General features: G+C 44.6%; 1 protein-coding gene across 2 annotated transcripts in view; it reads right to left on the reverse strand.

Moving 5' to 3' along the window:
• Positions 1 to 23,986, reverse strand: part of Frmd5 (FERM domain containing) — a 58,993-nt gene extending 35,007 nt beyond the window's left edge. For both annotated transcript variants that reach the window (XM_075681329.1, XM_075681328.1), the window contains exons 1-7: positions 23,829 to 23,986; positions 7,690 to 8,086; positions 6,507 to 6,611; positions 6,381 to 6,423; positions 4,691 to 4,769; positions 3,212 to 3,309; positions 249 to 372 (exon numbers count right to left, since the gene is read on the reverse strand). In XM_075681329.1, the coding sequence (XP_075537444.1) occupies positions 249 to 372; positions 3,212 to 3,309; positions 4,691 to 4,769; positions 6,381 to 6,423; positions 6,507 to 6,611; positions 7,690 to 7,785 (545 nt within the window). In that variant the 5' untranslated portion in view covers positions 7,786 to 8,086; positions 23,829 to 23,986. The remainder of the gene's footprint in view (positions 1 to 248; positions 373 to 3,211; positions 3,310 to 4,690; positions 4,770 to 6,380; positions 6,424 to 6,506; positions 6,612 to 7,689; positions 8,087 to 23,828) is intronic.
• Positions 23,987 to 24,556: the final 570 nt, after the last annotated feature.

The raw sequence follows: 24,556 nt of genomic DNA on the forward strand, positions 1-24,556 counted from the left end.
AATAAAAATTAACCATAAATAAAATAAAGCTGTAATAGAAATGCATGTCTATGCGGTCTAGCAATATGGCAAAGTACCATAATGGAGCAAGCCTTTAGAGGCATCCCAATTCTTCAGAAGCCAACATTTGTCATCTCATCTGGTGTATTATCATGGTTTCGATTAGGCCTTAACTCCATCTACAAACTTTCAGGGCTTGGCTAAGACTATTGCTACAGCAGGGAAATGTTCAATGAGCACAAGCAGACCTGAGCTGCTGCTGGTGAATTTCGGCAATCTTCTCCTCCAGACGAGGAGTCTGTTTCAAGAGAAGTTTGAACTCGGAGACATAGTTGTCCCCATGTTCCTCACTGTCATAATCTCCAAGTTCAGCTGTACGAGAGAGAAGAGAAAAAAGGATAAAATATGACATGAAGCAAGGCTTCAAGAACGGTACACATATACAATTCTTCCTATCTAGTCTGCTTCTCATCACACTTCAATCGGTAGCAAGAATTACCATTCAAGCAGATATTCACTGGTTACATAATTTATGCAATCAACATATCGTGAACGTGAAGTTACACTGCATAGTTCTAACAACATACACAAACAAAACACAATCACACACACAACATGATGCACAAACATCACCATATTGTTGTGTTGAGTGATCAGGAAATTACACTGCCAAAAACTGGACTGAACCAGTAAGCAGAATTGATTTTAAAGAACCATGCATGTTTCCCAGCTCTTTCTTTTTTTTCTTGCTTTTTGTGAACACACACACACACACACGCACACGCATGCACACGCGCACGCACGCACGCACGCACACGCACGCACGCACGCACGCACACACACACACACACACACACACACACACACATAAATATTGCTTCCTGATAAAACAGCTGTTAGTTTGTGCGCAATCTTGTGTGTGTGATTGTGTTTTCTTCGAGTGTGTCTTGCTGGAATTATGCAGTGCAACTTTGCGTCCATGATCAAGACCCAACTAACCTATACATAGCCATTCACCAGTCAACACATGCACACAATGTCATTAAAGAACCACACCAACATCTTCAACCTTCAGCGGCATTTTTACTGAAAACTTGAAATGTCTCTGGGCTGGCAGAAGACACCAGAGTTTTGGGAGGCTTTCAAAGAAAAAATCAAATGATGGGGCTTACTGTCCGAAAGCGATACAAGGACCATAGGGGATGCCATAGTGGGCACCTCCGGATTAAATTGAGCGACCTGGGACTCTTAACATGTACCTGTATTTTAAGTACACAAGCATATTTTGCATTTTACCACCACTAGAATGCGACTGATGTGGCCGGAAATCAAACCCACGACCCTGCGCTCATTAGCAAAATGCCATAGCCAAGGATTCCAGTGACATGCGTTAAGTATTCCTCAAAACGCACTATATGAGCATTTGTCCATAGACACCTCATTCAGCATACTGCACTGTGGTAAGGCAGGCTTATCCATTAAAAAATAGTTGAATGTGAAACCCCACAGATTACCACAGCAACCCCTGCTACGATGTGATGTCACTAAACTGTAGAGCTTTGCTGCACAAGATTTGTTTTGTTTCTGTACTCAATGATTGATGAGGTTTAACATCTCAAAGCTCCTGTGTATACTCGTGTAAAGGCTGCACTTATTTTCCTAGAATCTTGGCTGGCTATGGCCCTTACACGAATCAGGCTGATGACGGCCCACTAAAGGTTCGTATTGTTTCTGCAACAGTAGCAGAGGGTAAGAGAGGCTCAAATGACATAACGCTGTAGTAAATGGCCCCAGATGCCGGCCTATCAACCCTGCCCGGAGCTGACCCAAACAGGGTTCCCCTCTCTAGACACAAAATGCCACTGATCTGACTGAAAACGCTGCCAACACAGTCGAGATGATGTGCCACACAAAGAATTAATGGTGCAGCGTCGACGGAATAGAAGCTACTGCATCTAGCGGCAACGAAGCTAACTTCGCTTTCCGGCGGGATGTTGCGAACTTTTTTCCAAAATTTTGCCTTCCAAAGTGGGAGTGCAGCCCTAACATGAGTAATATATACAGTACTCTGAGGCTATGAGAGACAGTGTGGTGGAGGACTTTGGATTAACTTTGACCATCTAGTGTTCTTTGACATGCACATAAATCTAAATGCACAAGCATTTTGGCATTTTGCCTCCGTCGACATTCAGTCACAGTGGCTGGTAATCAAACCCATGACCTCGACCTCAGCAGCAAAATTCCATAACCACCGAGCTACCACGGCAGGTTTTATTTCTGCATTGATTTAACAGAGACAACTTAGTCTATTTTGCAAGTTCAAATTACGCTTGCAGCTTTTATTTAATAGAGCTACATTATAAGAACCACATTGTGCAACCAAGGTTTGATGTGGTTTATGCATGACTATCGACAAGCAAAATGTAAAGAAAGGAGTTTTTAAGGCTATGGTAACATCATGACCCGCTGCGGTGGCTTAGTGGCTCTCGTGTTGTGTTACTAAGCCTGAGGACGTGGGATCATGTCTCAGCCACAGCGGTCGCATTTCGATGGGGGTGAAATGAAAAAAAAAAAAAAAAAAAAAAAAAAAGCACCTGTGTACCATGCATTGGGTGCACATTAAAGAATCCAAGGTGGTCAAAATTAATCTGAAGTTCCTCACTACAGCGGGCCTCATAATCAAATCATTGTTTTAGCCCGTGAAACCACAGAATTGATATTTTTTTTTAGAATAACATCATAATCATCATCAAGGCCTATTTTATGCCCACTGCAGGGCAAAGGCTTCTTCCAGAAATCTCAAATTACCCCCGTCTTGTGTCAGCTGACTCCAGCCCATGCATGCATATTTTCTAATTTCATTGAACCACCTAATTCTCTGCCATTTCCCTTCCCTTGGCCCCCGTTCGGAAACACTTAATAGACCATAGGTTATCTGCGTTAAGCATTATATCACTTTTTCAACTCCCCCCCCCCTCAGTTCTTTCTCTTAATCTCAACTAGAATGTCAGCTGCCCGTGTTTTCTCTCCAATCCGCACCACTGTCCTCCTGTATCTTAACACTGCAGCCTAACAGGTGATGCCTATTTATGTTTTGCAACTAAACCTTCTACGATTGAAAATGTGATGTTGCTTGAACCCCGGTGACAGTGTTTTATGTGAAAATGAAATCTGAATTGGCCTTGAGCAGTAAAAATCTAATGGTACATACACTGAATGATCAAAGCGGCAAGAAAAGCAGAGTCATTTGGAGGGCAATAGAGGCGTCCATGAAGCAGGTCTCTTCTCAGCTGAAGAAAAATCTGGTACCTGAATGGAACAACAGTCAAAGAAAAAAAAAGCTTTGAGAGACATTGCATATGACATGGAATGCAGACTTACAAATAATCGAACTTCCCAAGTTATTTCTTGGAAAAAAAAAACATACAAAACTTTCCTAATATTTGTTGACCCGCCAAAATTGACCATGTGATAGCTCGTGTCGAAGAATATCTTTAGAGATTTGAAGATCATTTAGAGAAGAATGCTTTCCCCCACTACCAAGCTGTGTCTGGTTTTTCAAAATGACATGTTAAAGTCACTTCTCCCCTCCCTCTTACCCACAGAACATTTGTGAGGGAAATTTCAAAGAAAGCACTTGTGCATTTCCTAGGCACTACCACCTGAGCATCAATTGCAAAGAAACTAAAGTGAGAGTTGGTCAACAAGCATGCACAGGCGTTTCTTCTTTTCCTCCAAAAGAGTGCCTCCTTATCAATGCAGGGATTTTAATGATGGATGAAATGAATGAACAAATTGTTACGTGGCAGGTGTCTTGTCTTCTGGAGAAGCTGGTGAGACGTTACCATCAGCAAGGTAATGTTTGACCTGTTTCTCCAGAAGACAAGACACTATTTTGCCCATAGTCTGAATGCATAATTATGAAAAGAATACAAACTGTAAACGCACTAAATGATGAAACCTGGCTACACATCCTAGCATAGGTTGGCAAGAATGGTCACCTTTCAGCCAATGACGCGAAAGAACTCATACAGGACGTCATTACGAGAAAACAGTGCAGGAATGTAAGGAATGATGATGTGTGGTGTTTCATGGCACAAGGGCAGGAATATGAGGAAAGCAAAGGGAGGCATGATGACACATATAGTGATGTGAGCGACTTCTTTGCACCTCACTTTGTCTTCGTCGATGAGCAATCAACTAGTGCAACTCGAAATGCTGCTCATACCGGAGAAATATGACCATTTGCAATATTTGCAGAAGCTATCAACATGTGTAAAGCCTAGGCCATGTTTGTTAAATGGTTCAGGCATTTTAGGATTTACTTCTTCTACACATCAATATGTACATGCACTCAACTTGAAAAACTGAGAAGTATTACATGACAAGCATTTTCATGCAAAGGAAGGCGCTATTGAAATCTCTTCAAGGACTGAGTGAAGAGGAAAGCAATATCCAGAACACGACAACTGGAAATACTGAAGATATTTAAAGCGAGCTTCACTGTAGAGCATGGCCCCACAAGCAAGGTATTGCCTTGTCAACTTCTCCAGAAGTCGAGAGGCCGCTTTGCCCGTCGCACTGTGCAGAAAGAAGACAGCTCGCAGAATTTCACACATCTCCTAATGTAACGATAAATAAGAACTATACTAATGATGATGCAAAGCCTCTGGAGTAGCTATGAGCTCACCTCGTTATTTCTTCCTTGAGCCGGAATGGGTCCTGAGGATAGAACTTGACACGGAAGCAGAACACGATGGGATTCATACCTAATACACAGACAAACATGTGGGTAACAAAAGAGTGCAGTTAAAAAATTTTTAATTGCTTCAATGACAACAAAGTTATTGACAAAGACCCACCGATCAAATTCGTAAAAAACTAGAAGAACGGCCAGAAGATAACTTATCACAAGTCTGCATGCACCCACTTTTCGTTTATGGTTGCAATTTGAGTGAGATTATTTAGGTGCCGCTATAGTTGGAGAAGTATAGGAGAGGCCTTTGCCCTGCAGTGGGCGTAACTAGGCTGATGATGATGATGATGATGATGATGTGTCAGAGCCTTCTTTTGAACCTTTCACGACAGACTTCGCCTGAATGTTTACTTACATATTATGTTATCTGTGATGCAGGCATTTGTAAGCAAGGAAGAATAAATTTATAAACACAATGCGGCAGACATTACATTTCACGAGATGCGAAGTAACCTGACGCTTCCATAAGGCTATTTATGCATTTGTATCGGTAAGATTTATTAATGTGCAGCAGTGTGATGAACATGCATGTGTTACCATGCGTGCCTGAATGAGTAAAAATTTTGCACAGTGACGACAGCAACAATATGCACTGTACAGAATGCACAGTGGATTTGGGTTACAATCATGACAAAATTAAGTGCAATTGCACAGTGCACAAGGCAGCTCTAGTCATTAAGCTTTCGTTTTAATCTTGCGTGCACAAAAGCACACCTCCAGAATGTCCCATTAGGCTCATTAACTTTCCAGTTATACCCCAGTCCAATAGGCAAATTTAGTATCGCGAGTGCAGTTCCCTGTTAGTGTCATTCATGGGCTGTCACATGGCCAAGGTTAGTTAGTGAAACTTGCTGTAGAATGCACTCGGTAGCGAGTGCATTTGTCAAACTCACTTCGATGTGTTGTATTGCGTACTACGACAGCGGTACACCAAAAACAAAATGATGCTCAATGTAGGATCGGCATAAACTCTGAAAGTACTTTCCTTGTGATTTCAAATGTTATAAGCGTCACCTAGCCATAAGTAGTCATCTGCAATTGAAACTGCCATTTTTCCTCAGCTTGCCCTGGATGCTGTGCTGTCTGGTATTTCTATTTACTTTACCTGAAGAATACTGTGGTCTTTAAAGACCAAACAAGAAGAGAAAAACGTTGTTTCCAATTTAGCACACATTAATTACAAAATATTAAATAGGCAACCAATTCTGATAGAAGGAAACAAAGTAGGAATCACCAGTTCACTGATAAAACAAAACAATATGAATATACAACACTTGCCTTCATGCGAGTTGCCAAAGACAAGATAATTCACAATGATGACAATGGGTCACGATTAAATCACGACGCTTGATTGTGTTAATGGTGTTGCAACAAAGTACTTTGTTTACAGTTCACACTAAACACTGCACTTAATAATGAAGTATTTATTGTTATTTTGCAAACAATACCTACAATACCAAACAAGTAATGTCACTTTGGCAGCGTGCCGCCAAAGTGACACTTCTTGCATTGAAGTACATTTGCTAAAGGTTCCACCGAATTTGCCTGTCCGACCAGGATATTACTCTATCAGGTTCACACATGTGGCTTGCATGGCACTTCGCAAGCATGTGCAAATGCTCACCTTTCACCTGCTTGATCACCGGCTTTGTGAGGTCCAGCCAGTGCTGTGAAGTGTAGAAGAAAAAAAAATTGTAGTGTGATTTATAACATTCATTGAAGCCTTTGAGAGTGATTAAACAATACGCACCCGCTGCTTGTGACTATCGACATATCTGAGGCCAAAGTAGTCCTTCTCCAAAAGGTTCAAGGCATTGCACACATAGTCAAGTATGTATTGGCCTTTGCAGAGATGCTGAAGGAAAAAGAAAAAATAATGAATGACAAGTAGAAAACTGACTTACGGTTTAGCATGCACATGCATTTTGTGAAAAGAAAAAGGCCAATATTAGTGGCAAAATATGTTTCATGGCAAAGTGCTTTCATAACAGTTTGAGCCAGTATTTTTCAATTACGTTGTATGTGCCAAGGGAGAATAACGAAGGAATACATGTACAGTCAACCAAAGAAGTGTACGGACCACAGTGTCTCAGAAAATGTTTAATTTCCGAGCAGCCTGTAACAATAGCCAGTACAACCGTACATCACAATGTTGTTGGCATGTGCTAGTGGAGGCTGAATACCAGGTTGCGTTGCGAAACTGGCGGAGATATTCAGCTTTTTCTCAGATCCTGTGGTCCGTAAACTTTTCTGGCCGACTGTACACTTTAAATGGGCGGTGAGTGAAGCCGCGTTATGCGTGAACGTGCAAACCTAATTGGCTTCCTGACTCCGGCGCGTGAGAGGCAAGCGGTTTACCGCACGCGTGAGCAAGACGTCGCTGCCGCGCGTGACAAATTATTCACGGTCGTGAGTGCCTCTAAAGTTAAGAATACCGGAGAAAACCTGACAGCAGCGCTTCTACAGCGGTCTAAAGCAACTCCAGACGGTCGCTATCTTATCCTCAACGCAGAGCGCAAACAGAAGATAGCACCCAAACATTCATCGATCAAAACAACTGCAGTGAACCACAGAGTATCCCTGCAGAGGAAAAGTGAGGGCAGAAAAATAAACGCGTACAGTCAGGAAATTTCAAGTCGAGGCAACGACGTGGTACTGGATCGAACAGAGGAAAAACACGCGCGCAATGGAATTCCTCGTTACACGAAACGAGAAGTCGCGAAAGGAAAACACGAAACTAAAATCGCGAACAATGGCCACACACTTTCTTACAACAATTTACTATCGGGCCATTCAAGCTTTCAGCATTTCGGCAAAATGACTACTCGCTAACCTCCTTCTACGTACCCGGCCCACGCGTTTACATGGTGGGTTTGGTCGTAGTCGTAAAAGTTTACTCGAGAAACCGTGAACTTCTCGTCGCAGACTCTCACCTGAAAATCACACTGCAACACTTCGCTGTCGTCCAGCAGGCGTATGGTGCACTTGTACTCGGTATTGACGTCCTTCTTGCTTCCCAGTTTGAACATTGTGGCTCGAGGGGAATGGCTTGTGCACCCAACGTTCCGACACAGATGCTAATTCCACAGCATTCGGCACTTGACGCTGTCTCCAGGAGCCAAACAACCTGCCATCAACATTTCTATCCTCGCACCAGACGCCAACAGCAGCAGCCGAGCAGCGAGGAAAGAGCGTCGCATGGTGTCAACCTCCTCGCCACACTAGCGATGAGCGTACCGCCGTAAACCGCGGCAGCAAGCATCACGACGACGAGATTTTAGCCACGGCCTCCGAGCCCCGATGATGGTCAACGCCACGCACCGCTGAGCACTGGACAACGGACGAATACGGCTGCTATGCAGTCAAACAATTCCGGGGTCAAGGAACTGCATCAACGGGCTAGAAACAGCTCATCGCAGCGATCGCTCCCGATGCTCACGACACTTGGAACCAACAAACATAGGCAGCGACGTGGCCGGTTGGTATGTGTGTGAATATTAGTGTCAGTCGTGTCCAGTCATGCCAGTAGCGCTAGTTGCCTACACCACTCCATGTGAATTCGTGTTTCATTGAAATAAAAAAATGAAATCTACATTGTAGTTATTATATGTAAAAATAATAACATATATTCATTTGGCTGAAACGTTGTTCAATAATCTATTTTGAGTTTTTAAAAGCGTTTAAGCGCAAACTTTAGTTAGTTACTTTGCCAGCGTCACCTAACGGAGAAAAGGATAACTAAATTATGAAAACGCCAACGGCTTTTTGTGACTGGGGATTGGAGGTTTAAGGTGGTACGGTCCGCTAGTTTGTAGGTTTTGTTTCTGACGTCACCACGCGCTTGCTTGACGCGCTTCACGCGCGCGATCGTCACTGGTTGGTCGGTCTGTGCGTATTACACCGGCCATCGATTGGTGCAAGTTATTAATTTGTCTTGATTTTGCCCTCCTCGGCTTCCTCATCACGTGCGGAACGAGAGGTGGAAGTGGGAAGCGGGCTTGCTGCAGCCAACGTTGCTGCAGCAGCACCATACAGCCTACTCCACGCGCACTACGCAACAGAGCACTGCGATCTAATTGCACGCTAGACCCGCTGTGTGTGGTCCATCGATTTTTCTTCCCGTGTCAGCTGGTGCCGGGTTTCGTAGGCGACCATGAAAACATAATGTGAGCGTAAAGCTCGGGGCTTCTCTGTTCCGCGAGCACGTTCTGCGACCAGGTAATTCTTTGTGATTCGCTTCATTTTGTTTTCCGAAATGATTTTGTTGAATGCTTAATGGTGGCGCAAATTATGCATAATTTGTACCACGTTCATATTAAGCGTGTACAATCGCCGGCTTGGCCCGCACGAGAGAAAACAAAGAGACAGCTGAAATTACTTATTGGTGAAAGGCTGTAAGTGGGATGTAATAAGCTAGTGGTACTACATATTACAGACGGTTGTGTTCTTTAATGACACACAATCTTCTGCATAATTACGTTTTGAATGGACCTCTATCTGAATTACTCTACTAATGACGCTGTTGCGAGGAATGAAATATCCTGGAATCTTAGGAATTGGTACTTTCCTTTTTTCTATCTTGAGGTTGGCAGGAAGTGTCAATGAGAGTAGGGAAACTGGTGTGAACTTACCTTGAAAGTTCACTGTTGTTGATTTTATACACTCAGCGTTCCCATGAGACACGTAGACACGCGTGCTTATGAGGCATCACTGACGTACGTTTAACAATCGAGCAGATTTACTTTGCTAGTATGACGTCTGTCGATAATAATATCCCTAACAATAACGCCCTTTTTCCACTTGCAATAACTGCTCTAATTATTCTTTCTTTCCAAGGGCAATTACAGAACGGAATAAATTAGATAATGATACAGTTTTACTGTCTTCTTTAGATCTCTTTTGCTCGCGCCTGGATCTGTGATTTCTACTATTGCAATTCCATATTTTATTCACCATGAACAAGATTTGTTTCTTTTGATTATTTGTATTGAACTTTGTATATATTATTGCTCCTTGTTCTTTTTTCCTGTTGCCTATCAAATGTACATCATGCTGCACTCCAACCTACTAAAATCCCAACTTGGGATTGCAGTATCTACAAATAAGTAAGTAAGTAAATAAATAAATAAATAAATAAATAAATAAATAAATAAATAAATAAGGTTTATTTGCCCAGAACAACCCCAAGATCTGAGTGATGGCGCACGCATTATTATTATTATTATTATTATTATTATTATTATTATTATTATTATTATTATTATTATTATTATTATTATTATTATTATTATTATTATTATTATTCCTCATCGCTACTGTCAAATGGCGTCTGCCAGGCCAGTGAAGTGCTGAGGATCTAGACTTCGAAAGCAATTAAGCTTGATAATTTACCATTCTTTGCACTGACTGAAATTAAAGATATGTCCTTGCGACATAAACTCCGCGCCTTACTTTGAAGAGAGGACATCACTGCTAATAATCCGTACAAGAAAACAAGCGGGAATATTAACGGTGCGTTTTCATTGAATTCCCACTCTTTAAAATGTCCACACCAGCACAATTGGAATAGCGATCGGTGTATAAGTGGCGGTTGGACAGCTGTGGAGTTGGAAAGGGGTCGACCACACCGCCCCCATCTCTGCAGATGACCGTTGGCGCAGACTTTCTGCACTAGATCAGGGACGAGTGCAGGCGAAAAGTGATCGCTGTTTTCGCCTTCCTCTCACTTCGTTCCCCGTGTAACTCACGAAGCACTTCTGGAGTGATAAGAAGAGAATAAAGTCCTACGCTGGGACCTTTTATGGCTGCGAATACCTTGGGAGGTTTAAATAGTTGATAAAAGCAGAGATGGCTCGCGTAGATCGAGGAGTCCATGGCACTGTGCACTTGCATGTAGGGAAACGACTTACTAAAATTCGGCTTGCGTGACGCGACGTATGTACATGCCGTATCGATGAACCGTTGACAGCTTGCACAATTATTGGGAAAGCGTACAGGATACAATCAGGAGACACGGTGGTATACGATGGACGCGACATCCATCATAGAGTATGGGACGGCGTCGGGAAGATGGCCGCACCCGCTGTGTGACCTTTTGGAAACACGTTGGAGCTTGTTATTGGAACAGCAGGCAGGTTGCTTCCTGTTACCGGTACGACACCGGTGCGACAATAGGATCGCTTGTGTTACATTACCATATGCGCCTTAGCGCGTCTTTCCCGTGCGGTGCTAGTGATTCGTCAGCATGGAGGTTGCGACGACCTCAATGGTACCGCCGCTTCATCCTGCGCTGAGGGATTCCCTTAGACATGTTCCACATTTCGAGCGCTGTTTCCCAGCACACGGCTAGTTTAGCTAAACGAGGTGTTCCAAGGAGTTATGGACATCTGTGCAGTTCGCCGAGGTAGTGTCCCTGCATATGCCTATATACAGGGAACACTCTACGTAGCCCAAGGGTTCTAGTGCTACCAATCCGGCCGGCAGTGCGCAATGCCGTTGGCATGCTCATTACCTGTTTCGGTTTACAATATTGTAACGAGGGTTACTTACTGCACACATGTTTGATGACTAACACACTGGGCCGCCAAATCAACTCGAGAGTTCTTCCCATTTCGAAACCGCAATGAAGAGAAAATTAGATATAATTTTGAGACGGCTTTTCGCTTGAGCGATTTCCTTTAATAATAGTAACAACAACAACAACAACAACAACAACAACAACAACAACAACAACAACAACAACAACAACAACAATAATAATAATAATAGAAAAAAGAATGTAACCACGCAAGTCCCAACACATCCTGCGCCTGAAGAAAGATAGATCGCTTTCACACGGGCATTTTATTTATTTTTTACCACCTCAAAAGGCCCTTTACATTTAATGCCTTGCAAGGCATTAAATGAGTGGGATGATATATTAATCGTTCCTGTATGAGCCTTTTTTCTGTATTTGTATATATAAGTCACAAATATACAAATAATATTCTTACTTGTATATGTCAATCTAATTCACTGTATATATATATATATATATATATATATATATATATATATATATATATATATATATATATATATGTTGTTTTACCGCGACAGACCAGCCAGCCTTGTGAATATTTGTTTTCACTCAAACTTTCACTGAAAAGTCTCTCCAAACGGTAAAGTTTGCTACATCGAACATTGCGGCATGGCCAGCCTGCAAGCCATTAGCAGTGCGCATCATTTTATTATATGAATATTTTGCTTAGTGGGACAGTAAATACAAAAAGTAAGCAAGCTGATACCGATAAAGTATTTTTCGAAAGCTCACTTGTAATTTACTTCGCAGTAATCGGCTGATTATTAGAATATGAAGGTCGAAGTTTCGTTCTTTGAATTTAGCGCTGAACCTTCAACTCCGGCACGTCAGTGTGACGTCACGGATTTCAAAGTATATTCTGGTATTTGGGCCGTCGTCGCTCAGTAACAGCTCCTGAAACTTGTTAAGTCCAGTCTCTGGCACTTTTAGAAGACAATGTAATCCATCTTTACTAATAAAAAGTTGACTAGACCCGAACAGACAGCGTCCAAATCTAAGACGTCATGACGAACATGGTGCGGGAACTTCAATATGGCGTCGTCGCCAGTTCTTTGTTATTGGATATTTTTTAGGCCTTTTCTCACGGTAATAGTGCCTTTTTTTGGCATTGTAGAAGGGTAATTTACGAATACAGATCAAATAAGATTTATCTCCAGTGCCCGTTTAGCTTAACGTAAGATAGGAAAACAAGCTATCACGAAGAGAAGCTACGTACATTTACCATGGCGTGTGCAGAAAGAATAATTGTAAACGATCAGAAAGTAAGGCAATACATGGGAATTTGAAAAGCAATAACAACTAAGTTGGGCGAGGACAATTCGTATGAAATAGCGTAATTCCAGTTATTTTCTGTTCGCGTTGCCCCCTCGAAGTGACCTCCGACGCACACAACATGCGGGAAAAATTCTCCTGCAGCGCTTTTTTTATTTGCCCCCTCGGAAAACAAAACGCCTACCGCGATCGTCAGCGTAAACATGGCGAGCCCTTGATTAGAAATCGCCTTTGTTCGACCTACTTGTCGGTCAAGCTTTCTGCGGCAAGGCTTAGACGTGTGCTCAGCTCGGCATGAATTCCTTTCACGGAGCGATGCGAAGGTGTCGATAAGAGCGGCGCTGTATACGAAAGCAATCCACAATTGTCGTTGTAGGAACCTCGCGCATCGAAGCCGCCTTGTTCTGCCACCGCGCCAATGCTCTATCGAGAGATATATGTTGCTGCTCCGCATCGGGTTAAAAATTTCGTACTCACAAATATACGAAAGCTGATATTTTCGGGGGCCCACACCAGCATTGGAACCAGAAAAAAGAAAATTACTAATCATAAACGCTTTTACACATTTGTCGGTTAGCATACTGAAATTTCCGCAGGCCAGGAATAACTTTAATTTACACAATCTAACCTTATGTACATCGCCACCGCACACGCTATAACCATCTTCGCAAGGAAACGGCACCCATGACGGCGATTAATTTTCCAGACACCATGAGGAGGTGACTGTCTCCTCCGACTCTTCCGCAAGCATCATCGTAGCTTGAATTCCTATACGGTTACATCATTACCCCGGAGCTGCCATAAGAAAGCGCCAAATTTGGGCGCGAGATTTAGTTAAACTTTTCCGAAGTTTTGAAGCGTATTTTTGTGGTTTGCAAACAGAGCGAACAATGACGTCATTGTACAAAGAGGCCAAAAGTATTACTAACTCTGCTTGACTCAATTTTATTTAAAAGCTGCAAGTCTACGTCATCTCGGCCCCATTGGTTGACGCAGTCTCGAGAGTTTGATGATCTTGACCTTTCGGTGGATCGTAATGAGTTATAGTATACGGCCTGTGTGAAACGTTGCCATTGACGACGGTGGCTGATCGCAAAAAGAGAGAACGGCACAACACGCTGACCATAAAAGCTACCGGCGCTGTGGTGCTTAATGCGGTTAGCGTGAACTCTCAGACAGCGCATGTCACGTACGAACGAGGCGTGGGGCGCCCGCCTTGTTCTTCGCCCACGACCTCGCGTGACAGCGCAAGAAAGTACGCAGGGCACCGCAGTTTAGTACCACGAGGCGCCGACAGGTGGTGTCGCAGGTGTTTGGGGAGTTTGGGGAGGAGCCCTGAAGCACGAAGGCGGGTCAAACGACTGCGTCGTCGGGACATGGGGACCGCACCCATGAAACAGGAACACGTCCGGCCAAAAGCGGGACGTTTTTCCACTTTAGAAATACAGGGCGTTTTCTTTTATAGCCGCACCAAATTTTTAAAATGAGAAAAATATAAATCACGGTAGCGTTATGCTTATCATTCGAGTGCACGGATAGGCAGCCCCTAGATACAGAGCACGTGCGTAATTAGCGAAGTTATGGTAATTAGCTTTGTAATTATCAACGATAGGTCGCTACAGCAAATGAGTACTTTGGGGCCCGTGCTGGACACTACCTATCCCAATGATCAAAATTTGAATAGCGGAGTTCGTGTGGGAGCTATGCGAACAATTAGTTCCCCTTGGCGGGTTCCTTGAAACCGAAACTGACTGGAAAAAGAGCGTCTGTGTTGTCGATGTCGCCCCCCCCCCCCCCCCGCCTTTCGTCACATCTTCGAAGTCACCACCGCGAACAGCTTGCGTTATCTCCTTGCTGTCTGCGGCGTTGGCCTATAGCGCATGAATGCCGGCAGGCCGCCAAATTTATTCGTCATTCGTTTGGGCCCCTGAAACGGCCTTTCGTCGATGGAAGTGGAAACGTGGCGCCCAATGGAATGACGAAGTAAATTTGGCGGCCCACCGGCATTGAAGCGCTAGGCCAACGCCGCAGACAGCAAGGAGATAACGCAAGCTGTTCGCGGGCCTGACAGGCGGCGACCTCGGAGGCGTTACGAAAGGCCTCAGAGGCAGCGACATCGACGACACAGACGCTCTTTTTCCAGCCAGTTTCGGTTTCAAGGAGCCCGCCAAAGGGAACTAATTGTTCGCGTAGCTCCCACATTATACCGCTATTCAAAATGTAATCTTTGGGATAGGTAGTGTCGAGGACGGGCTCCAAAGTACTCATTCGCTGTAGTCACCTATTGCTGATAATTAGAAAGTTAATTGCCGTAACTTGGCTAATTACCCCCGTAAGTGCGGCAATTGCACTGTATCTGGAGGCCGCCAGTCTGTACACTCGGATGGCAAACACATGACCGTAATTTATATTTTTGTAATTTAAAAAATTTGGTGCATATAAAAAAAGCACTGTGCATAATTCTGCGATACAGCATCCGCCTTGAATTGCAGGACACAACAAGTCTGTACAATGGAATATACACGAAACGCGTGCCTTTGTTTACGCATTTATTTCATTGCGGTGCATGCATACAAGCTGGCCGTGTTCAGCAGTTAACTTCAGCCTGGTTACGTCAGCATATATGGGGCCCTATAACGTAAAACTATTCCAATATGTTTCTATTCCAATCTCCTGACGTCAAATTTGCGTAACCACCAATGCAAGCACCGGGCGGTCACCCGCAGGGTTGTCTGAACCGACCAATCAAACGCTCTCCTCGTTCATAGGAGGTCACTTTTGTTTGCTTGAAAAACGAATAACATTGCCTACACTGAGCGGCTTGTCGTGTCTAATTGGCTGACAAGAGGCGAGGAGAATGCTCAAAGGGAGAGGGATTCGATGGGGCCGAGCCACTGCACTGAAAGTCGATAACCGGATGAAGATGGTGGTGCCGGCGTCTACGATTGGTCGGCTCTCCCTTTCTTAGCTTGCGGTGGCTGGTCGAAAATCGCGGCGGCGTGCAACGGAAGCTCAAGAATGACGCTAAAACGGACCCTCAGCAAAGAAGAGTTGGCAGAATGAGGGGGCAAACGTGCCGAAAGTGCTCGAAAACGTTACACGGCCACGCAAGAAGTATTATTATACGCAAATACACCCATGCTCTCCGGGAGGTGCGAGTAGCCAGCGTCTGAGCGATCGGCGGCAGCCATCTTATATTCCTTTCGGAACGGGGCAGCCTGCGGCTATTCCGAAGAAAATTCAGTTTTGTTCGGCATATTAATGCATCGTTATCGCGTACACGTCACTTTGACGCGGTGAGTTTGTGCGGTTTTGTGACGTCGCGTGACAGGCAGGTGAAGTGGGTGCAGCCTGAAAACTTTTTACCAATAGCCAAGGGCTAATGGCGAAAAGGGGTCGAATCAGAAATAACTGTTTTTTTCTTTTTTCTGTCAAATCATGCATAATCAGTACGTACACATCATATCAGATGGGGAGGTATCGTGGTTTTCGTGACGTCGCGTGACAGACCGGTGAAGTGGGGGTGGTCGAAAAATGTTTTTGACCAATCGTGGAGGGCTGATAGCAGAATTGGAATAGAAAAGTTTGCAATAGTTTTACGTTATAGCGCCCATGCTTACGGAAGTGTGTGCGCCGGCCGAGTTAAAACCGGGGTTTTAGACCGAAATAAGCACGCGAACGCATTTGTCTCGTACTTGTTTGGTTTCGGGGTCATAAGCGTAGCAACAGCTTTCGTCACCTGTGATTATCTTCGAAAGAAGATTTGAGTGGCTTTCAGTGTGATTTTTTTTCAGATCCTCGCACAAAATGAAACAAGTGTTCATTTTTCATTTTTTTTTGTCCTCTGTGGGCAGACACAGAACAAACGTCATGGCAACGCGTCTCATGCCCAAGTGCGCACTCAAAACCCACTCACAAAAGTTCCAACTCATACCAGCAACAGTTGTTGTTGAGCAGCAGCAGCAGCAGCGGCGGCCGCGGCGCAGCAGCTGCTGCAGAGGAGGAGGAGGAGGTCGTGGGATCGAATCCCGGCAACGTCGGCCGCATTTCAATGCGGGCGAAATGAGAAAACACCCGTGCACATAGATTTAGGTGCTAATTAAAGAACCCTAGTATCTTTAGCCCCAGGTGGTACAAATTTCCGGATACGGCGTGCCTCATAATCAGATCGTGGTATTGTCACGTAGAACCCCATAATTTTCTAGCGATATGACCGAAGAATTGGTGACATTTTAGCGAGTTCGAAGTTACAGAAGTTGATTCTAAAATGGCTTTCTGGGATACACCATATTATTGAAAAACTACATGTAAGAGGCTCAAATTAGCTGTACGTCACGTGACCTCTGTTACCATAATGAAGCAACCGTTGCCTTCACATCGGCGGTGTTTGCATCGTGCTTATGCTTAACAACACGGCGCCATTCACGGGGCGCGCACTGGGCTCACGAAATGAATGTTTTTCTTTTATTTTTATCAACCCCGTTTTGAATAGCTCTTAGCGCTGCAGACTCTGCAAAACTAATTGCAACAAAGTGTATGCGGGGAGATTTACAACGCAGCATGGTGCACAGAACAGGCCTACTGTAAAAAGGCGTACACATCGGAGCGGCTGGCCTCGTTCCCGCGGAACCGTACGAACCGTTTCCCTCGCTCACGACTTTCGGACAACTCTCAGTATACTGCACGAAGCCTGAAGGTGGATCGAGGGTGCAGAAGTGTAATTCTTGACCTACATAAAGAGCACGCAACTGTTGTCGCCGTGTTAACACGCGACCAAGCGACCTTCGGATAATTTTGTTCACTTTCACGAAAGCCGAAAACTACAAGATTTGCAAGAATAATTTGATCCGACTGTTTTAACTTTCGTGCTAAGAAAATCACAACACCCGTTTTTTTTTCTAAATCGTCCTGAATTTGTAGTTTCACATTCTGAAGATAAAGGCAAAATTGCCTAATTTGTTCTTAAGTAGATATATTAGTAAACTAAAAGACCTATGCACCCTGCTGATAAATGTACTCTTCAGTCCTCACCTTTACGAACACTACAGACAAACGCGAAACGCTTCGGTAGATGGTTTGCGTCATGTTAGCTTATGTTATATTGTGTTCCAAAGCGCTTACGCTATTTAAAATTCACTTAGAAATTTTAGGGGCAATTTTAGCGACATCGAAGCAAGATTTAGCGGTAATATAGTGAATTTTTTCTTTCTCAGTTTAGGGACACGAGTCAAAATATATGGGAGCACTTGTCGCAAGAGTAGAACCACTTTACAGCCATTATTGTAACCCTTGAGTAGCGACGAACATTTCGTGATGAATTAGCGAACATTGTATTATAAAGAACGTTGTAAAGGTGCCATAATCAAAGTTTATTACCGATTATTTTTGCATTTATTTGTTCGGCACTTAATTTTTCTTCACACTGTACCCACTACTATCTTTACTGCCCCTGGGTCCTGAGAGCAACTTGAAACGAATAAAATGAAGAAATTTTTTATATACCTTTTTTTAACTATAGCACTTTTACTCCTGCCACCATTAATTTACCAGTATGCAAACAGCTTATATATGAGGCTCCAGTTCAGTGTTTTCCATCTTGGGACCTCGTTCTGTGGAAGGCATTAAAAAAAATTCACGCAGAAACTCCTGTCGGAGTTGATGTGTAAGCATTGTGTCACTTGCTCATGTCCAAGCAGCCCGGTGTCATTATCAATGTTCTGAAACTTGATCCGACTAGCTATAGTATAAACGACAGCGCTGCAGCGACACGAACTGCTGCGGGCGGCGGCATCAAGGTGAATTGATGACGCAAGCAAACTATACTGCATGTGGCTGCGCCAGGTGGGCTGGTGACGTTCCGATAATTATACGCAGTTATCGCTCTCTAGCGCCTTGCCCATCCGCCTCAAACCATTATCAACCGTGATGAACCGTACTCTTGCGGCGACCGCGTATGGCGCGGGCGCGCAAGGTAGGAAAGCGGTGAGGTATAGCGCGCCGTCTTCCTCCATCGCGGGCAAGGCCCCGGGGGGCGGCTGTGTATGGCGGGTACTATATTGAAAGCCATCTGTGATGGGGGCAGAGTGCGGCGAATGCTGATAGCTTAGCGAGCGCTGTGTTCTTGCCACTCAGTTCGCGTTAAAGCGAGAGGTAGCACGATGGTGAATTCACTCGCTGCTGCGGGCCCTATTTCGAAAGCGATCGCTTTACGTGACGTACGGAGTGGACGGACGGAAGGACGGACGGGCGGTCTTCCTCGTTGGGTGAGCATAGAAATGCGCACGCACTTAAAATGGGTCACTTCTTTACAGGCGTGGGTGTATCCATTGCATACCACGAACGCGCACACCCGATGATTCACGGCACGGCAGCGCCTGACCGAGAGGAAGTTGGGACGTACACAACGACAAATCAAGGAGAAGGGAGGAGGGGAAAATCAGACGGAGGTGATTCGTCGGCGCATGCCGTGTACGCGTTCCTTTGAGAGGCACTTGCCGCAGCGTTCTTGACCTGGCACTAACATATTCTACATTCGCAGCCAACGATGCAAACTGGTGTACGTGATAGAGGCGAACAAAGCGGCGTTGGTGCCTTTTGCAAGTTCCGGAGATAAGCAGGGTGTAACGAGCGAGATAGGCATGCCGCCGACCACGGCCTGCATCGCGTTATGCCGTCAAGCAGATGCTTGTCGGTTTATGGCGCCACGATGCATTTCGCCATTTTGTTTCCGTGGGCACGCTGAAGGAGGTTAAAGAAGAACTGCTGGAGTGGAAACGATGTCCCGAAGGTGACGCCGAACAGGAGGGGCGCGATAAAACTATAAATAAAGGATAAAGAACGGTCAAGAAGCGCTTTTCGCACGCTTCCCACGAGTTAATCAACCTCCTTGGTTAATTATGGCTGATGTTACCAGACAGATACTTATCTATGTCCATCTCTGTATTACTGCTTTTATTGGGGAATCTGAATATCCTGGCATACTGTATTGGGAAGAACGTTATCAATATTGTTACGGTGAAGAGAAGGACGAAGTTGAATTAGACTATAGAGGAAGACGAAGTCTGGCAGTTGCCTGAACGCCATATACCTCTGTTGTAAATGTACATTATTTTATACTCGTAGGCCTGCTTTCTTCCTGCAACAATATTCAGAAGTGGCTATTTTATTTGAGAACAACCAGCTTTTATTTTCTAATTAGCCTAGCATTACAATAACAGAGTCAAATCACTTAATCTGTAAGCGGAGATCACCCGACAAGGCTCTATTTCATGTGAAGGAGGGGCAAGCATTGGCTTCACCTTTCCTTGTAAGAAGCTACGGGAGCTTCCACTCCAACAGTTTTTCGTTAACCTACTTGGGCACTCTACCCCGCACGCCATATATCGTTACCGCTATATCTGGATACTGAGCAGCGGACGGAAGCGGTAGCGACGGTGATGACATTTCAAGGGGTTGGGAGGTTTCCCTAAGTCATATCTTGTTTATTGGTAGCGTTAATAGAGAACTTTAGCGGTGCTACGTACGTTTCTGTATCAGCCGTACACGGTAAGCCTCTGCATTGTACCTGCTTCGTTTGGCCGGAAGGAAATATACGGTGATAAAGCTCCGAAAGCGGTGCGCACGCGATGCACTCTCACGTGTGTGCAAGTATACGAGTACGCTTGCAATTTAGTTTTACTTACCAGTAAGAGCCACAGATTTAATATTGAACTCGCGGCTCTGTGTTCAACTCACGGCTCGCAGCGTAAAGCAACGACGATCATGTACTGTGCAAGTCAGGCCGCCTTCTCGTAGCGCTTGAGAGAGCTTCACTTCCTTTCTCAAAATAAATAAATAAATAAACAAATATTTAAGTAAATAAATAAATAAATAAATAAAAGACAGCTCACTTGTGCGACCATGCAGAATCACGGCCCAATTTCCGGCGAAGATGTTACTTTTCAGCAGTTGCACTAAGAATTTCAGTTACCTCAAATTAAACCACATACCGCATAGACTCGTGTAAGGGCCGCGCCCGTGTACGGGTCGCGCCCCCAACTTGGCGGTTTAAAATTTTGAAAAAAAAAATATCGCGTTCGGCACCCCAATGCCGCCCGTGCGCATCGACGAATTTTCTCTGCGTGCTTCCACATGGCGCTGCTAGATGGCGAGTTGCCCACAAATGTTGCCCACAAATGACTATAGCCTGTTTGAAATCCTGCCCGCATGGAACGCTTCTGAGCAATTGTTACGAAATTTTTGACTAAGGCAGTAATTCATCCACACGTTTTACTTCGCGAGAACATTGACCACAATGTTACCCACTTGGTCGCTAAATTGATCTTGGTGGCGTTCATAGTTCTCCCAGGAAAGCAGGCTAAAGTATGTAACACAGTTAGACCGCTCCGGATCACTTCCATACGTAACTTACAGCTAAGGCCTTAAATATTCCGCACACTTTGAACTTCGCCCACACATTACCGAAAACTTGTCCCTAATTTTATGCAAATGTAAACGGGGTGCCTTGTTTAGTTCACTGAACACACAGGAAAGCTTGTGTACTATACGAACCTCATATACGTATACCTATAAATCATAAATATAGAGAAAAAACAAGGGTTGTGTAATTATTTGCAACGATATTAATTAAGGCAGAAACGTGAAAATTTCGCCCAACATTACACTTGACCATGCCCCTAATTCTCATCATATTTAATCTTGCACAGTTGCTTTGGAACTATGGGAAACACCTATGCATCCTATGCTATGGGAAATATTGATGACAATGGCAGTATGACACTCGCATGGTTCACCGAAAAGCCCGTGGAAACCAATTATACACGTCTCATATAAAGCATGAAAATTAGGAGAGAACAAGTATTAAGTAGCTATTTTCAAAACACATAATCAACCTATACAGTTCAACCTTTCGGTACAGGAGCGGCATGAAATGGACACCCTTTCTACATGTATGAAATCGCTGCCGTCCTTGCTTTTTTTTTTCAGCGAAGCGAGGAAACGTAAGCGCTTCATATAACGCCTCTACACGGACCGATAACGAGGGTTCGGCAATTTTTGTCTATCCCCTAATTAACCCACGCCCTTGAAAATTTACCTCCAGATCCCCCTCTAACATTTCTCATATATCTTCAAAATATTAACTTCCCGAGTTATCTAGTTCTTCTTCAGAAAACTGCTAAGACAGACGTATAACGTTCTGGAGCGCTTCTATAATCGCACTAACAGCTTCGCTGTAAAAAAAAACAACAACAAGGGAAGATACAGATGAAGACATAAGACATAAGATGAAGTCGAAGACATCCAGAAGAAAGCAGCAGGACAATTTCATTGCGTTGTCCGTCCGTGATCCCTCCGCTTTCTTTCTTTCTCTTTCCTTATTACTTCGACTTGATCAATCGCTGTGCGACTTCAGCAGCGTGCTATGCGCGTTCGACGAAGAACTCGGCAAGTATACAGATTATCTTACAATTATAAAAGTAAAATCCATCATAAGTCTCGGGACAACCTATGGCACGCAACGTAATTAAACGTTTCTGGTGTATGGCTTAGTTTCGAAAGACCCGCCGTGGTTGCTCAGTGGCTATGGTGTTGGGCTGCTGAGCACGAGGTCGCGGGATCGAATCCCGGCCACGGCGGCCGCATTTCGATGGGGGCGAAATGCGAAAACACCCGTGTGCTTAGATTTAGGTGCACGTTAAAGAACCCCAGGTGGTCAAAATTTCCGGAGTCCTCCACTACGGCGTGCCTCATAACCAGAAAGTGGTTTTGGCACGTAAAACCCCAAATATTATTATTATTAGTTTCGAAAGCTTTGAGCGGTCGTGCAGCGATGACTCGGTAACTAAAGGCACAAACACACTTTCAGGTGACCGCTTGCCCGGCGCGGTACTTAGTTTCGATGCTTCGTGGGATAGCGAAAGGGGTGTAGGAACACGTGGACGGCACGACAAGGGCTGTTTTATACACCTTAGAGATAATCACTCGTACGCCACAAGGCTAGTAAAGAAACAACTCGATAGCTCTCACAGTTTCCATCGAAGAGACATCAGTGCGACTTAACTTACTGAGCAGCTACCCTAAACAGTAATCTGGTGCAAAGGCGGCGAAGAAAACGTAGCGCGTGCCTGAGATATAGCACATGACTGCGCCGACGAGATAGTCGCGGCTCGTTGGGAAACTGCATAAAGCGTTTGTCGACAGCCGCGCAGTATATAGCTGCTGGCGGAGCCCGATGTGCGAGAGTGAGGAAAAAAAGTTTCGTGGTCTGACTTTTCGGTTTTATAGGCGTGCTCTCTGCGACGCTATCTTTTGACAGGCCGTCTTTCATGACTTCGCTGCGCGGAGGCTTTCGTCATGCAGGATGGAAACATGCCGACTATGTCGGAAACATGCAGAAGACGATAAAAAAAAAAAAAAAGAAGAAGGCGACGAAAACTAAGAACACCCTTGGCGCAAGTGCTGCGGTTTCTTAAAAATAAAAATAAAATAAATACATCGCCTGAGGAAAAATCCTGTCTTTTCCTGCGAAGAAATAAGGGAGAGAAACAGATAAAGAAAGGCCTGTTGCATTATTTCTTTTAGTTGCAGCACCTCGCTGCAGCTTTGCGACTGGGCTCACCATATTTCTTCATAACGTCGTCCTTTCCGTGACGTATTTCACAACGAAATAAATGGAACTAAAATATTTTCCATAGACGCAGGAGTTGAGATTACTTTGTTTTGCGCCTTCTTAAAAAAATATTTGCACTTCTCGCACATAAAATGTTTAAATGCTACCGACTAGCGTCTGATGGGGCTCACTGATGTGCGTACTGCTCGCTAAGGCAGTATTTCTGCGAAATACTAAGAGGCAGAAAATGAGAGGTGATAGAGGTGGGAGTAAAAGAGCAGGGGTGGGGAGGGGGGGTTGAATATATTACGTGCGCCCTTACGACGTCAGCCGTTTGACCTCCCCCCCCCCCCCCTTGCCTCAGCGCGGTTACGCCATAAAGCGCATATTATGTTAGGCCATTTGCTTAAAAGCTCTCGGAAAGATAACGGAAGCGCGCACACACAGAAGCAGGAGAGGGTTTGCCTCCCCCTCTCCCTCCATTTTACGTTGCACTAAAAACCGTCCGCTGCGCATATTAAGTTACGTCCGCCGGCATTTATGCAGAAAGATGAAAGCGGGCAAACGTGGCGCACCCCGCACGCACGCGTGTGTACGCTGAACGCACTCACAAGCACCGTTATACGGAGAAAGGTCCGCCCGCAGTCACGGAGGAGGACCGGCACGAAGAGGAAGCCGCGGTGGCGGCCAGGCACGGCTGGAGGATGCCCTTCATCAAGGGTCTACTCGCCTGCCGTCGGGTCGAGTGACTCGGAGACGCTCGTTAGGGCGACGGCTGGCTCGACTTGGCTCATAAGGAATTCTCGCTGCTAGGCTGATCAGGTTGCGCCTCGTCTTGGCGTCTCGCCCGGCGCTTCGCAGGAGGGGGGCGATCGGGCGAGAGCGGAACATACATATGTGCATAACGACTGTACAGTACACAGTGGCTGTGTACATGTAACACTTTAACAACACATGTAACATGTAACACATGTTACAACACATGTAACAAAACATGCAACACGTATAACTTAAAAGTATACATTAAAACTTAAAAGCGCACATTTAAAGTATACGAATGCCACGTAGCTGGACAGAACAAAGGTAATGTCGTTACTAATGTTGATACTCCGATTAATTTTTCATTCCGACGAATTAGGTAATTAGTCGTAATTAATTAATCAACTTCTCGAATGTTATAATTATACGAAAAGTGTCAATGGGAAAATTGTAGAGTGACGTGAAAAGCTTCCGATACAGCTTTCTGTTGCTCAATACGTAAAAGGGTTTTTTCCAAGCGTGAAAGAAGCCCGCGAATACACGCAAAGTGCCTCGAGCGGCCAGTCGCTCAAGACATTTT

Source organism: Dermacentor variabilis, chromosome 2, assembly GCF_050947875.1.
Source record: "Dermacentor variabilis isolate Ectoservices chromosome 2, ASM5094787v1, whole genome shotgun sequence".
Taxonomy (NCBI): domain Eukaryota; kingdom Metazoa; phylum Arthropoda; class Arachnida; order Ixodida; family Ixodidae; genus Dermacentor; species Dermacentor variabilis.